The sequence below is a fragment of the Neovison vison genome, chromosome 1, assembly GCF_020171115.1.
Source record: "Neovison vison isolate M4711 chromosome 1, ASM_NN_V1, whole genome shotgun sequence".
Taxonomy (NCBI): Eukaryota; Metazoa; Chordata; class Mammalia; order Carnivora; family Mustelidae; genus Neogale; species Neogale vison.
This window is the reverse complement of record NC_058091.1, coordinates 46,420,960-46,437,982: the sequence shown is the minus strand read 5'-3', so window position 1 is coordinate 46,437,982 and position 17,023 is coordinate 46,420,960. Positions and strand designations below refer to the sequence as shown.

Sequence of the window (17,023 nt, the reverse complement as noted above, 5' to 3'; positions counted from 1 at the left end):
AATCCCACATCTTCTCTCTAAAGGTTAAATCCTTAGGTTTGGTGAGATATATCCTATGGTACATTTCTAAGGAAAATATACATTTGAGGTCTGTGTTTTGAGATACTGCATTTCCAAAGTTGTATGTGTTATCTTCATACTTGATTCGATAATTTGACTGTGATAGAGTTATGGGTTAAAAATCTTTTTCCTTCCAAATTATGAAGGCATTACTTCACTGTCTTCTAGATTTCAACAATGCTGTTAAGAGTTCAATGCCATTCTAATTCCTGATCTCTTGCTTTTTTTCCTCCAGAAACTTCTTCCTTGGTATTCAGAAATTACTCAATGATATAGCTTTGAGTAGCTCCCCAGGCACTGCATTAGTCATACTGGACGTGTAGTGGGCCATTTCAGCTGAGAAACCGAAGCCCTAGCTCTGGAAAATAGCCTTGTAATTTTGTTGTTGTTTAGCATTTCTGTTCTTTGGTAATTTCTTAAACTCTGTTGTCTCTATTCTTTCTTTCTAGAATTTCTATGAGCTAGAGGCCGAATATCCTAAAAGTCTCCATTCATTCATTCAACAAATATTTACTGGTACCCACTATATGCCAGATATTTAGTGCTGAGGTTACAGTGATAAATGAAATAAACAGTATCTCTACCTTCAGGGAACTTACGTGACGATTTTTTTTTCTGTAATTCCTTTCCGATTTTCAATCTCTGAATTTTGGTTCTGATTTATGAGATAAAATAGTTCCTTAATTTATTTTCTAGTCTTTTGATTAGGTTTTTTAAGCAATCACATCTTTCATTCTATATTCTTTGAATTATGGAGGCAGTATTATTTCATTTCTCTAAGAACATTATTTTTGTTCTGTTTTATACATACTCCAGTTCTCCTCAGTGCCTTAATTCTGTCTACTTCATTATTTCTTTACTTTTCTTTTACAGTCTCTTTTATAGTTGGAGGCTTGCTCGAGTATCTGTTGATTCTCAGCAATCCATTCGTATTTAAGGGTAAGATAATAAAACGCTAACAGGAAAACTCTCAGGTGTAGGTACTATTGACTATAGGATGGCTGAATCTAAGTTCACTTTATCGTTGAAGGAAGCTTACAAATCAGTGTCTCCACATCTCTTCTCTGGTTGGTATCCTTCCATTTTTCAAGAAAGAGTCTTCTAATCTCCTGCCTTGAGAGTATAAGCAAGTTGTAAAGAGAGAAAGAATCTTAGGAGTCCTACAGCTCCATCTAAAAATTTTGAGTTAGGCATCCTTCCTCCAGCTCCTTGTCTCAGACTGTTTTCCCTGTTACCTGCTGCCTCCAAATTCTGAGCAGACCAACTCTTTGGCTCTACCATGGGCGCCAGTTCCCTCCTCACTCAGATGAACTATAGAGCTACCAAGTGTGCTACCATACCTCTCAGCTTTCCAGCTTTCAAAACAGTCTGTGTATACCTCTTGTTTATATCACTGTCGCTTCCTCTCCATGTTTCTTTATCTCTGTGGATGTACATCTTTTTTATTCCTTAACTGATGTTTTAACTGGGCTTCAGGGAGAAGAGGAAAGAATTAAAAAAATCAATTCACCTAATTTGACTGAAAGCCTTAAAATGTTCTAAGTTGTTGGTTAAAGTGCTTGGTTTCATTCTCCAAAATGATGCTGAGGGTGGCATCCTTTACCCCTACTCATTCTTCCTTTTCTGTTTCCTGTGAGCAAGTAACTACTTGCCAGATTCTGATAATTTTAAAATACAAACAAAAAAGACCACCATCTGCCTTCTTTTAGGTACACTAGCTTCACTCAAATCCCATCTTCTAGTTAATTATATTAAAAACAATTATTCATCACCTACAAAGCTGATGCAGAGTGTTATAGCTCTCCAGACGCTTTTAAACCTTATCTTTAAATAACGAGGTGATTTAATTATCAGGATTTTATTATATTTGAAAGTGGTATAACATAGACTTTACATAAATACAATGAACACTATTGGGAAAAGAACAGGAACAGAGTACAAAACTCAGAATGTGGTTTCTTTCATTTCAATCCCCTAAAATACAGCCCTGAGGAAGAGGGTAGCCAAGAAAACTTCTTCATCTTCTCCATCGACCAATCCTGACTGAGGAGTTGTACTGAGAAAAAAGCTCCACTTTCCAGGTACAAACTTAATACTATTGCTTTATATCCATAGAGAGGATATGAAATATTGAAAATGACCCAACTTCTCAATGCTTAAAACTCAATACTATGTACTTATAAAGGTCAAAATACACAAACTTCCTGGCGTGTTGGATTATATGTTAGCTAATTTCTATTTTTTTTAAGATTTTATTTATTTATTTGACACAGAGAGAGATCACAAGTAGGCAGAGAGGCAGGCAGAGACAGAGAGAGGGGGAAGCAGGCTCCCTGCTGAGCAGAGAGCCCAATGCGGGGCTCGATTCTAGAACACCGGGATCATGACCCGAGCTCAAGGCAGAAGCCTTAACCCACTGAGCCACCCAGGCGCCCCTAATTTCTATTTTAAAAATCATCAATTCTACAACATATATTAGTTATCTATCTTCCATATAGATTTCCTATAAAATCTCCTTCTACTCTTTTTTAACAAGAAGGCAATCATTTTGGCTTTTTTATTATAAAATTCTTACCTGATGACATGGTCTCTCCCAACATTACCTTGCAACGCTTACAAATTACTTTGGTATTTGCCTTTGGTTTCTGTAGAACAGAAAAATGTCATTTAAATGTCATTCAGCTTTTCTTAAAAGGAATATATAATTTTAACATAGTCTCTAGAGTATACATTGAACTTTACATTTTATTTTGCCCTCTACTAAATACTGGGAACACATTTAGCTTGTATGCATAATTCACATGCACAGAGATCATTTTTTTTTTAATCTAAAAACAGAATAATGAATAGACTGATTTTTCTAAACCTAGCCACTTCTTGATAATCTAATTGTTGTAAATAATTTGAACAGGAAGCACCTTACATTTCTAAAAAGCACTTCCAAACATCCATTACCATTTAGGACAGGCAGCTGGTAGACAACAAAGGCAGACAGAATAGGTGACTTGTCCTAATTCATGTGTCTAGAAAACAGGAGAATCAAAAACTGGAGCCATTGTTTTGATTCCCAGTCCAGTATAATTTATGTAAAAGTAATCTATAATTCATAACATAGATGGAGTTCCATGTCAGGCTCTGCACTGGGTGTAGAGCCTGCATAAGATTCTCTCTCTCTCCCTCACCCTCTGCCCCTCCCCCCACACTAGCTCTTTTTCTAAAAATAAAAAAAAATTAAAATAAAAAGATGAAATAGTATAGAAATATCACAGTACTTCAAATAGAGTATAAGTACTGCTTCAAGAAACTTTTAATTGATATGTATTCATATGTGATCTTGATATAAAAAATATCTTGATATTTTTGATATAAAATATGATATTAATATAAAAAAGATCTTGATATAAAAAATTATTTCTGGGTTGCTTGGGTGGCTCAGTCGGTTAAGTGTCTGCCTTCAGCTCAAGTAAGGATCTTGGGTCCTGGGATCCAGCTCTGCATCAGGCTTCTTGCTCAGCGGGGAGTCTGCTTCTTCTTCTCTGCCCCTCTGCTTGTGCTCTCTCAAATAAACAAGATCCTTTTAAAAATATGTATTTCTTATTTAATTAGAGGTCAAAAAATATCAAAGCCACAGACACAGAAACTATGACAGGTGGCAATCTGTTCAGATGTAGGCAAGGATACAGGAAGAAGACAGCTCAGAAAGTAGGCATGCTCAATGGTGAAGTTTGACATTTGGGCAGTTTCATGCTTTCTTACAATAAAATCTATCTGTATGGCTCCAAATTGGTATTAAACACACTTTTTAAAGACCCATTTGTATGAGTTAAATAAAACCAACCTCATTAAATGTTACTAAAAACTAAAGGCTTTACTAAAAACTAATACAGGGTATAGAAGTAGCAATGCTAGAGAAGAAGAAATTTTTCTATTCTGAGCAAAACATTTTTCATCAGGAGCTCTGTTATATATTTCATTTATAATTGCTGTTACAGCACATTTTGCTTTGTAATGAAGTAGGAAGTAGGAAAAGTGGTTACTTATTGGTTTAAAAAAAAAAAGCAGTCTACCTTTTCAGGACACTGGTAATCAAGATTCTAAAATATGACCAATAAAAAAACAAATGATCTCAAACAACCAAATGTGTGATTTTGATTCAGATAGTAGAAGTTACCTTTAATAGAACTGATAAAATCTGTATATGGTCTGTATTTTATCATCAAGTGATAATTGGTCATTTTGTCAAATGTGAAAAGACACTGTTGCTATTTAAAAAAGAAAAATCCATATGGGATGAAAAGACATGTCTGGGATTTGCTTTAAACTAAGGGGTCAGGGGGAGGGAATTAAAGGGACAGAGGAAGCCTACTTTATGAATCAAGAGGACTGATATATTGAAGTTTACAATTCTTTCCTTTTTACATTTATGAATGTTTAACAAAGCTCAACACAATATTTTAAGAAAATTTAAAAAACAAACAAACAGCCTTACAGATTTAACAAAACAAATGATCAAAATCAATAAATTATTGCCAACTACCCCCAGAAAAAAAAAAAGCAAAGCTGTCAGTCACACTTGCCAGATGTAATATAATCAAAGTTCAATTTCATTTGTTCCTTAAAACAGCTTGAAGTCAGTGTGACTATACTTTCTAAGTCTACAATACTATTATGAATCTTATAAAAGGTTGAAGTGCCATCTTTATCATCATCTTATAAGATGCTGGTAGACACAAAAAAATAGCATAATAATAAGTAAATGAAAGAAATAAGGAAATCTTCAAGAGTCTCTTGATAACAAAAGAAAGGCATATACTACCACATTAACAGGCACAAATAACATACTGTATACTCAAATGGGGTATTGAGGGAAAGAAATAAGTGTTGGATTTTATTTGTTTATGCTATTTTTAAAATGAGGGCTTTTTAATTAAAACATGGTAACACTCGAAATTCTGTTGAAAGAGAAACTCTGTTTCGTAATGCATTTCTCTTGACTAGTCCTTAAAGGAAATAATAAAGCAAGTTGTGCAGTGAAGCAGCCTAACAGTGTGGGAACTCGACATCGACAGAGCAAACATCAAAGAAGGACCTTGTTGTAGACTAATTAAATCAATATATCTGAGAGACGGCACCACTGCTCAGAGATGTGGATTAGCCTCCTGTCCTCGTTTTTATTTCCCTTTGTGTTGTTTCAATTTCTAAGGACCCTTGATATTGTCTCGCCCAAAAAAATGTTTCCCAAGAGATATCATTAGGATGCTGTGTCACCATGTGACATTTCAAAACCCTGCTAGATGGCTAGACTTGGTGATATGAGAAATAGGTTTTCAATAGCACAGAGCACACAGTCTTGTTCCCACAGGAGCCTTGAGAGCACTGTTTAAGCAGTCCCTCCAAGTATATGTTACTATTTTGGTCATAGGCATACTCTTTCAATGGCTGCGATATGCAATTAAAGAGAACTTCCATCTAGGCTAACTGGGAAACAATCTCGTCAAAGCAGCTTGTCATGACAGGAGTTTCCCACAGTCTCCTTGATACTAAACACTGTGCCGTCTGAATATGAAGGGTCTTCCTTTAATACATAGGATGGCTGTTCACGATTAAGAGAAATTCTTGTAAATGACATCATATAACTGATAAAGATGTGTGAAGAATATATTTCCATATAGGGAAGGGAAACTCATGGTTTCTCTCATTTAATCTTTTTCCTCTCCTCTTCCATTCACACCTTGCAAATATTTTAAAAATTTAGAGCTTAATTGTGAGAATGAAAGTTAAAACACATAGGACAGTGAACTATTAGTCTATAAATTTAGATTAAAATATGATTTTAACATAACCATTTTAAACATAACAGATTTATATTAACTTCTTACCATTTGTTTTTGAAAACTATACAAGGGTAAAGTACTATAATTTTAAACGAACCATATTTAGGTAAAGGGATGGGTGTTTATGGCGAGAGATAAGGCACTTAAATAATTCTGATAACTTCAATCTTTGATGAACTTCTGTAATCTTCCCTCAAAATATAAAACAGTTCTATAAACTAACTTAAAACCTGAGAGCTGCCCAACTAATGTACATTTCCTTAAGTGGTTCAGTTTTTGTTACAAAAATTAAATGAAATTTAATGTACAATGCTTTTATTCCTACTGATAATCAGATGTTAAAATGAAGATTGTCTGGCAATGAATTTCTTTACTTTTTAAATCAGATCTGTATTGACTTGCCATCAGGAGAATGATTTCTCACAAGGGCCAAGTCAATGCCATTGATTTTCTTTTAAAGTAAGGTAAACCACTTGTTCTCTGCAGTGAAAGGAAACTGCTTTCTCCTTAAAGCAACTTCTACAGCAAGGGGCAGCTGACCTCACATGGTCCACCACCAACTTGGAGTTGGTAGCACAAGCTTCATTTCCATATGTGGACTCCTTCACTTTCTCTTTTTCCTTGATGGCATCTGCTTTTATGACATCAGCAGAAGTCTTAACAAGAGGCAGACACAGAGAAATACTTAGGCCTAACTGTATAGTACATATCATGGAATAAAAGAACACTTTTAATTCAAATCAGACTATATAGAGTATGGTATGTTGTCCTAAAAACAAGAAAGTGGGGCATCTGGGCTTGTAAAATGGTAACATTCCCAATTCTATCCATGAAAAAGTCCTCTTCTTCCAGCCCTAAGCTGTTCTGGTCTAAGGCCTTAGACCAGAAAGTCTAAGGCTGGTCTAAGGCTCTTCCTCTATCAACAGAATAGAGTTGGTGAATAGCGACAGTTGAAAATCATGGATTTTGGTCCTTGGAACAGTATGTGTAGCATGCTGTAATTAAGAAAAGATAGGAGAAGCCAGTTTCTAAGCCAACCTCCAAATTAGCATTTATTTTGAAAAGATATTTTACCAATTTAAAATGGTTCTCAGAAGGACACTGTGTCTCCACTGGGGCTAGTTCAGGTCTTGGCTGCCATAAATCACTTCTTAAATTCACCAAGAAGAAAGAGTCTCCAATAAAACAGTCATTCTCTTGTGGATGAAGAGGCTTATTAGCAAAGGGGTCAGGATGACAACACCATTCTTCAACTAGCGCTCCCCAGTTCTCACTCGGCAATGGGAGCACCCTGAGGAGCTTCCTAGTAGAGAGAGGAAGAACAATTTTTAAAGAACAAAATGGAAATGTAGCATTTTCTTAATTAAATCAGCATGAAAGATAAAAGAAACTCATTAACCACATTGTCTGCAGTGATGATTTTTCCCCCCCAGATTACAAAAGTAATATATACTTACCTTAGGCAGTTTGAAAATGTATAAAGTTATAAAAGAAATAAAAATCATCCTTTCCTTACCACCAAAAGACAAGTAACTACTTTGTAAATGATGGGTTATTTCCTTGCAATCCTTCCAAGAAACATAACTGTATGCACGTATGCAGTCTGGGATCAGAAGTTATACACCAACGGTATCTTGCTTTCACTGTTTATTTAGTTATATTAAGATTCTTAATGACTCCACTCTATTCTACAGGCTTGCAAAAACTTTTAGATCATTCCCTTACTGGTGGATATTCAGTTTCTCAGTATCAACAACCCTGTGATGAACCTTCCTGTTAAAAAATTTGTATACATATCTGACGATTTCCTTGGGAAAAAAATCTTGCAAATGTGAGATCACAATCACAATGATATCCATATTTTAAAACCCCACACATATCAGCAAACTGCTTTTCAGAAAGGCTATACGAATCTATAATTCTTCCACCTACCTTCTTCAGAATACTATCACTTTTCCACCTAAGGGTGAAAATATTCTCCATATATACTGATTTAATTGGCAACTCTTTAATTACTAGTGAGATTGAACTAGCTCTCATATTTATTGACCAGCATGTTTCTTCTGTGAGTTGTGATCAGTGACTATTTTCTAATGAGGTATTAGTATGTACTTACTAATTTTTAAATGTATATTCTATCTTGAGAATATTAGCCTTCATCCATCATCTGTGACAAATACTTTTTCAATGTTATTGCCCTTTAATTTGGTTTGTCTTAAATTTCAAATTACCTAAAACTTTCTTCTGTGATTTCTCCCATTAATTATTTTGCAATAAACTTTTTATTTAGGAATAATTTTAAATTTACAGAACAGTTTCAAAAACAGTATAGATAGTCCTCATATACACTCCACCCAGCTTTCTCTGAGGTTAACATCTTATATAACCATGGAAGATTTGTCAAAACTACAGACTTTATCTGGTTTTCCCTAGTTTTTCCATTACTGCCCTTTTTTCCTTTGATTTAGGATCCAATTCATGATAACATAATGCCATTAGTCATCATGTTTCCCTAGTCTCCTTTAGTCTGCTATATTTTCTTAGTCTGTCCTTATTTTTTAGGACCTTGAAATTTTTGAAGAGCAGTGGGTCTGGTGTTTTATAGAATATCCCTCAATTTAAGTTTGTCTGATGTTTTCTCAAGATTAGACTGGGGTTACAGGTTTGGGAAAGAATATCACAGAAGTGAAGTGACCTTCTCAGCACATTTTATCAGAGGGTACACTCTCTCAATCAATATGACTTATCACTATTGCTGTTAAACTTGAACACTTGGCCAGCCAGTATCTACCAGGTTTCTCCACTTATAAAGCTACTATTCCTCCCTTTGCAAACTCTATTCCTTGGAAATGAGTCACTAAGCCCAGACCACACTCGAGAGGAAAGAAACTGAGCTCTACTCTACTATTATTTTTTATGTTTAAAAGAGCCTCATGATTAAGTAGGCCCTTATATTTATTAATATAAATATAATATTGGTTTGTTTTTGTTTTTTTTTCCAATGGTTTCATTTTTTTCTGGACAACAATTGATACCTCGGACTTTATCAGAAGAAAAGCTAAACATGATTTATCTCTATTCTACTCTAAATTAGGGAGACCCATAGTCTAAGAGGAGAAGAAATATGGGCAGAATCATGAGAAACTTCAAAATAATTAATCCTGAGAAAAACTGAAACTAAAAACATGTTCATGGTCTTCTTAATGCCAGTGAGTAGTATGAATGTTTAAAGCAGCCTGAATACTTGCACACCTCTGTTCCTATGCACAGAAACATGTGCTAAGAGTCAACTGTATTTGATCACAGACCTGTTTATGCCACTTATACCTTATTTTAGTTACATAATTTAATTAAATAGTATGTAAACCAAGGAAATACAAATTGCTATTCCCCTGAAACTAAAAGTTGCAGACAAAATAAAAGCCAGCTGTAAAAAAAAAAAGAAATTAACTGGTAAGACATGGGAGATATAACAATAGAACATTGGAAAAAGGGAGGAAGAGTAAAAATCTAGAAAAGTCTACAATTCCATTGCTTTAAGAATATCTAACTTCTCCTTCCATTTAAGAAAACAGATGCTAGAACTTGTAGATGATGAATCTGTTGCCTCTGGGATAAAAGGGTTAACAATGAAATACGTGATAGTAAAGAAAAGCTACACAACAGTAGAGTCATGTTCAACAAAAAGATACTGGTTCCATAATAAAATATTAGTAAATTAATATACATTTGCATGTTTTAAGTTAAAATATTTGAGATGCAAATGTATCATTTTTTAATGATTTCCCCCATGTTAATCCTTTTTCCTTTATCTCCTCAACTATGAGTATCATAAAGACTCTTAACTACAAAGAACAAACTGATGGTTACCAGAGGGGAGGGGAGTAAGGTGATTGGTTAAGTAGGTGTTGGGGACTGTTGTGATGAGCACCGGGTGTTGTATGGGAGAGCTGAATCACTAAATTGTACATTTGAAACTAATATTACACTGTACACTAACTGGAATTTAAATAAAAGTTTAAAAAAAAACCACCAATAAAAAAATGACAGGTGAACATACTACTTTCTCCCACTGGAGTCTCTGGAAAGTGAGTTGTGGAAGCAGGTCTTTGGGCAGCAGTTCCATGACCACCTCACCCAGCTTCTCAAGCACCAGCCCAAAGCCAAGATCCACAAAGGCTAACAGCTGTTCCACTGCACTGATCCACCACAGGCCTCTACCCAGTAATTCTGGATCCACCAGCAACAACAAACCCAGGGAACCATCAAACATTCCACCTAGAGCCCTATCAGCAAGTGCACTCATGGATTGCTTCTTGGCTATTTGATCAGGGATGGGGGAGAGGGATTGGTAACTATAATGTGATTTACTCTCTTACTATTTAATGATTATTCTTCTAGATCTCTTTCTTACTGTTCTTATATCAATATAAAATTAAAATATATTAAAATGTGTCAATCTAAAGAAAAAAGGCAATTACAATATGGAAGAGAGTAGACATTTAATTTATGAATCCAGAGGACAAATAGGAAGAAGAAAGGCTGATTTTGGTTTAACATAAAGAAGAACTTTCCCTTTCAAATTAGGAAATGTACCCTAGTAGCATCACTCAAGCTGCTGAGCTTGTTTAGGATATTAAGTGAGTCTTTCAACATCCATTTTCTAAAAGTCTTCTACAAGTAGGCATTCAGTTGACAAAAAATATTAATACAGTTCCCTCTCTCAAGGCACTCAGGGTTCCAGCAGTAGATATAGACCTATGAGCAAATAATAAAACTTTAAAATATAAATATCACAAATGCTCATACCAAAGTAATGGTTCTAGGGAGAAGGAGCTAGATGGCAGAGGTGTAGGAGACCGAGATATCATCAGGTCCCAGCAGTTCAGCTAGATTATTATCAAACCATTCTGAACACCAACATATTCAACAGGAGATAGAAGAGAGGAAGAGCAGCAACACCAGGAACAGAAAATCCACCACTTTCCAGAAGACAGGATGTAGGGAGAAGTGAATCCTAAATGATGGGACCATACACCTCGGCAGGGAGGGCCCGGCTCCTGGCAAGTAAGAGAGCAGCACAGCATAAAATTGGAACTTTTAGAAGTCTGGACGTCACTCCAAAGGCTAAGCAAGGGGTGGAGCCCTCACTGGGTCAGTGTCGTCTCGGGACCCACGGGGTCATGGAAAGACACGGGGTGTCTGAGTGTGGTAGAAGTCCCAGGTAATGGAGCATGGTAAATGCCAGCAGAGACAAAGCTGGGCAGTGGGCTCTCAGCTCGGGATTAATTTAAACAATGATCCAAGGCACAGATGTACCACTGCTTTTCAAGCAGGGACCTCACAAGCAGCAGATCCAAGGAGGGGAGACCCCCTCCTTCCTCCTCCAAAAAGACCAGTGCAGGAGAGTGCGGCAGGAATCTCCAAATGGGTTTGGAAACTCTAAATGGGGCCATTCGCCTGAGATAAAAATACTCAGTCACAGGCCGGGTGAGCTCAGAATGCAGCCGGAGACCAGGGAGATGGGAGGGATTGACTGCTTTACTTTGAGGGTGCACTGAGGAGAGGGGAACCTGAGTTCTCAGCTCCTACAGAGCCAGAGATTGGGAGGCCTCCATCTTCATTCTATCCTCCAAAGTTGTACAAGGGAACAAAAGTTGTACAGGGAACAAAAGCTCCTGAGAGCAAACCCAAGCAGATTACTTAGCCTGGCCCCTGGTAAGGGCAGTGCAATTCCAACTCCAGCAAAGACATTTGAGAATCACTACAACAGGCCCGTACTCCATAAAATGAGCAAGAACACCTAGCCAAGACCAAGTTCACTGCTCAATGAGAACTGCAGAACTCCAGACCTAGGGGAAAGCAACACATAGAATTCATGGTTTTTTGCCCATGATCCTTTAGTCTTTCAAAGTTAAATTTTTTTAATTTTTTTTCTTATTCTACTTTTTAAATTTTCCACTTTCCTATTTTAATGTTTTTTAACTATTTTATCTTATCAACACCTTTTCAAAAATATCTTTTAATTTTCATTGTTATATTCATATGTTATCCCTTCATTGTATTTAACCTTATTTCTTGTATACATATAGGTCTTTTTCTCCTTAAAATTTTGGCATACAATTTCTTCTAATAGATCAAAATGTACCCTAAATCAAGTGTATTGATTTGTTCTATTTTCCACCGTGATCACATTATTTCCTCATTTTTTTTTTTTTTTTAACCAACGTCTTATCTTATCAATTCCTTTCTAAAAATCTTTTTTAGGGGTGCCTGGGTGGCTCAGTGGGTTAAAGTCTCTGCCTTCAGCTCAGGTCAGGATCCCAGGGTTCTGGGATCAAGACCCCCAATCGGGCTCTCTGCTCAGCAGGGACACTGCTTCCCTTCATCTCTTTCTGCCTGCCTCTCTGCCAACTTGTGATCTCTCTCTGTCAAATAAATAAATAAAATCTTTAAAAAAATAAATTAAAAAAAAATCTTTTTAAGTTTTCATCTTTACACTCATATTCCATGCCTTTATTGTGTTTGCCCTTCTTTTTGTATATATATAAGTTTTTCATTATTTAAAATATTGGGACGTAGTTATTTCTAAGAGACCAAATACAGCCAAAATCAAGTGTGCAGCTCTGTTCTATTTGCCCATCTAATATTTATATTAGAGTCTAAAATAAATTATATTTAATTATATTTATATTAATATTTAATATAAATATTAACATATTTAAATTTAAAATAAAAATAAAATATTTAATTTTAATAATATATTAGATTATATTAATAATGTTAATATTAATATAAATATTAATCTAATATTTACATTAATATTTATATGGGTGTGTGTATATACATACAAATATATATATTATACACACACACACATATATATATTTTTGTTTGTTTGTTTCCTTTCTTTCCCCCTTTCTTCTCCTGCCAGTTTCAGGTCTCTTCTGATTTGGTTAATGTATGTTTTTCTGGGGTCATTGTTACCCTTCTAGTATTCTATTCTCTCATTCATTCATCTACTCTTATCTGGATAAAATGACAAGGCAGAAAAACTCACCACGGGGCACCTGGGTGGCTCAGTGGGTTAAGCCTCTGCCTTCAGCTCAGGTCACAATCTCAGGGTCCTGGGAACGAGCCCCGCATCAGTCTCTCTGCTCAGCAGGGAACCTGCTTCCCCCTCTCTCTCTGCCTGCCTCTCTGCCTACTTGTGATCTCTCTCTCTCTGTCAAATAAATAAGTAAAAAATAAAAAATTTTTTAAAAACTCACCACAAAAAAAAAAAAAAAGAACAATAGGCAGTACCAACAGCTAGGGACTTAATTAATACAGACATTAGTAAGATGTCGGAAAATAGAGTACAGGATGATGATTATCAAGGTGCTAGCTGGGCTCAAAAAAGGCATGGGAGATATTAGAGAATTCCTTACTGGAAAAATAAAATCCCTTTCTGGAGAAATAAAAGAACTAAAATCTAACCAAGTTGAAATTAAAAAAGCTATTAATAAGGTGCAACAAAAAATGGATGTTTTTACTGCTAGGATAAATGAGGCAGAAGAGGGAATTAGTGATAGAGAAGACCAAATAATAGAGAATAAAGAAGCTGAGTAAAAGAAAAACAATTACTGGGCCACGGGGGGAGAATTCAAGAGATAAGTGATACCATATGACAAAACATTATTAGAATAATTGGGATCCCAGAGAAGAAGAGACAGGGGGGCAGAAGTATATTGGAACAAATTATAGCAGAGAATTTCCCTAATTTGGCAAAGGGAACAAGCATCAAAATCCAGAAGGCACATAGAACCCGCCTCAAAATCAATAAAAAGAGATCCACACCCTATCATCTAATAGTAGAATTTACAAGTCTCAGTGGCAAAGAAAATCCTGAAAGCTGCTTGGGACAAGAGGTCTGTAACATACAATGGTAGAAATATTAGATTGGCAACAGACTATCCATGGAGACCTGGCAGAACAGAAAGGACTGGCATGATATATTCAGAGCACTAAATGAGAAAATATGCAGCCAAGAATACTATAACCAGCTAGGCTGTCACTGAAAATAGAATGAGAGATAAAAAGCTTCCAGGAAAAACAAAACTTAAAAGAACTTGCAAACACCAACCAACCAGCCCTACAGAAAATATTAAAAGGGGTCCTCTAAGCAAAGAGAGAGCGTAAAAGTAACAGACCAGAAAGAAACAGAGACAATATACAGTAACAGCACAATGGCACTCAATTCCTATCTTTCGATAGTTACCTAGAATGTAAATGGGCTAAATGCCTCAATCAAAAGACACAGGGTATCAGAATGGATTAAAAAAACAAGATCCATCAATATGCTGTCTACAAGAAACTCATTCTAGACCCAAAGACACCTCCAGATTTAAAGTTTGGGGGTAGAAAATCATTTACCATGCTAATGGACATCAAAAGAAAGCTGGGGTAGCAACACTTATATCAGATAAATTAGATTTTAAGCCAAAGACTATAATAAGTAATGAGGAAGGATACCATATCATACTCAAAGGGTTTGTCCAACAAAAAGATCTAATAATTTTAAATATCTATGCCCCTAACATGGGAGCTGCCAACTATATAAATCAATTAATAACAAAATCAAAGAAACACATCAACAATTATACAATAATAGTAGGGGACTTTAACACCCCCCTCACTGAAATGGACAGATCATCCAAGCAAAAGATCAACAAGAAAAGAAAGGCCTTACATGACACACTGGACCAGATGGACATCACAGATCTATTCAGAACATTCCATCCCAAAGTAACAGAATACACATTCCTCTCTAGTGCACAAGGAACATTCTCCAGAATAGATCATATCCTGGGCCACAAATCAGGTACCAAAAGATTGGGATCATTCCCTGCATATTTTCAGACCACAAGGCTCTGAAGCTAGAACTCAATCACAAGAGGAAAGTTGGAAAGAACTCAAATACATGGAGGCTAAAGAGCATCCTACTAAAGAATAAAGGGGTCAACCAGGAAATTAAACTTTAAAAATTCATGGAAACATATGAAAATGAAAACACAACTGTTCAAAATCTTCTGGACACAGCAAACATGGTCCTGAGAGGAAAGTATATAGTGATACAAGCCCTTCTCAAGAAACAAGAAAGGTCTCAAATACAAAACTTAACCCTACACCTAAAGGAGCTGGAGAAAGAAGAACAAAGAAAGCCTAAACCCAGCAGGAGAAGACAAATCATAAAGATCAGAGCAGAAATCAATGAAATAGAAACCAAAGAACAGTAGAACAAATCAATGAAACTAGGAGCTGATTCTTTGAAAGAATTAATAAGATTGATAAACCCATGGCCCAACTTATCCAAAAGAAAAGAGAAGGGATCCAAATAAAAACATGAATGAAAGAGGAGAGACCTCAACCAACACCAAAGAAATACAAACAATTATAAGAACATATTATGAGCGGGGCGCCTGGCTGGCTTAGTCGGTTAAGTGGCTGCCTTCAGCTCAGGTCATGATTCCAGGATTCTGGGATCAAGCCCCACATCGGGCTCCCTGCTCAACAGAGAGCCTGTTTCTCCCTCTCCCTCTGTCTGCCTTTCTGCCTACTTTTGTTGTGTCTGTTAAATAAATAAATAAAATCTTAAAAAAAAAAAACATATTATGAGCAACTATACACCAGGAAATTTGACAATCTGGAAGAAAGGGATGCATTCCTAGAGACATATAAACTACCAAATCTGAACCAGGAAGAAATAGAAAACCTGAACAGATCCATACCCATTAAGGACATTGAAGCAGCCATCAAAAATCTCCCAACAAACAGGAGCCCAGGGCTAGATGGCTTCCCAGGGGAATTCTACCAAACATTTAAAAAAGAATTAATACCTACTCTCCGGAAACTGTTCCCCAAAATCGAAATGAAAGGAAAACTTCCAAACTCATTTTATGAGGCCAGCATTACCTTGATCCCAAAACCAGACAAAGACCCACTCAAAAAGGAGAATTACAGAGCAATATTCTTGATGAACACGGAAGCAAAAATTCTCACCAAAATACTAGCCAATAGAATCCAAAAGTATATTAAAAGGATCATTAACCACGACCAAGAGGGATTTATTCCTGGGCTGCAAGGTTGGTTCAACATATGCAAATCAATCAATGTGATACAATACATTAATACAAGAAAAAACAACAACCATATGATCCTCTCAATAGATGCTGAAAAAGCATTTGACAAAGTACAGCATCCTTTCTTGATCAAAACTCTTCACAGTGTAGGCACAGAGGGTACATACCTCAATATCATCAAAGTCATCTATAAAAAACCCACAGCAAATACCATTCTCAATGGGGGAAAACTGAGAGTTTTCCCCTGAGGTCAGTAACACGGCAGGGACGTCCACTATCACCACTGCTATTCAACATAGCAATCAGACAACAAAAAGAAATAAAAGGCAACTGAATTGGCAAAGAAGAAGTTAAATTCTCACTCTTTGCAGATAATATGATACTCTATGTCGAAAACACAAAAGACCACTCCAAAACTGCTAGAACCCATACAGGAATTCAGTAAAGTGTCAGGATATAAAATCAATGCACAAAAATCAGTTGCATTTCTATACACCAACAACAAGACAGAATAAAGAGAAATTAAGGAGCCAAACCCATTTACAATTACACCCCAAACCATAAGCTACCTAGGAATAAACCTAACCAAAGAGGCAAAGAATCTGTACTCAGAAAACTATAAAGTACTCATGAAAGGAAGACATGAAGAAATGGAACAATGTTCCATGCTCACGGATTGGAAGAACAAATATTGTGAAAATGTCTACACTACCTAAAGCAATCTACATATTTAATGCAATCCCTATCAAAATACCATCAGTGTGTTTTAAAGAAATGGAACAAATAATCCTAAATTTTTTTTAAAAGATTTTATTTATTTATTTGACAGACAGAGATCACAAGTAGGCAGAGAGGCAGACAGAGAGAGAGGGGGAAGCAGGTTCTCCACTGAGCAGAGTCCGATGCGGGACTCGATCCCAGGACCTGGGATCATGACCTGAGACGAAGGCAGAGGCTTTAACCCACTGAGCCACCCAGGCACCCCAAATAATCCTAAAATTTTTATGG

The 17,023-nt window shown here is 36.1% G+C and overlaps 1 protein-coding gene across 3 annotated transcripts in view; it reads right to left on the bottom strand.

Annotated features, from left to right (window-relative positions):
• The window catches only part of UBE3D (ubiquitin protein ligase E3D), a 164,263-nt gene that overhangs the window by 124,329 nt on the left and 22,911 nt on the right, over positions 1 to 17,023 (bottom strand). For all 3 annotated transcript variants that reach the window (XM_044246552.1, XM_044246561.1, XM_044246570.1), the window contains 2 exons: positions 6,969 to 7,197; positions 2,636 to 2,705 (listed from right to left, as the gene is read on the bottom strand). In XM_044246552.1, the coding sequence (XP_044102487.1) occupies positions 2,636 to 2,705; positions 6,969 to 7,197 (299 nt within the window). The remainder of the gene's footprint in view (positions 1 to 2,635; positions 2,706 to 6,968; positions 7,198 to 17,023) is intronic.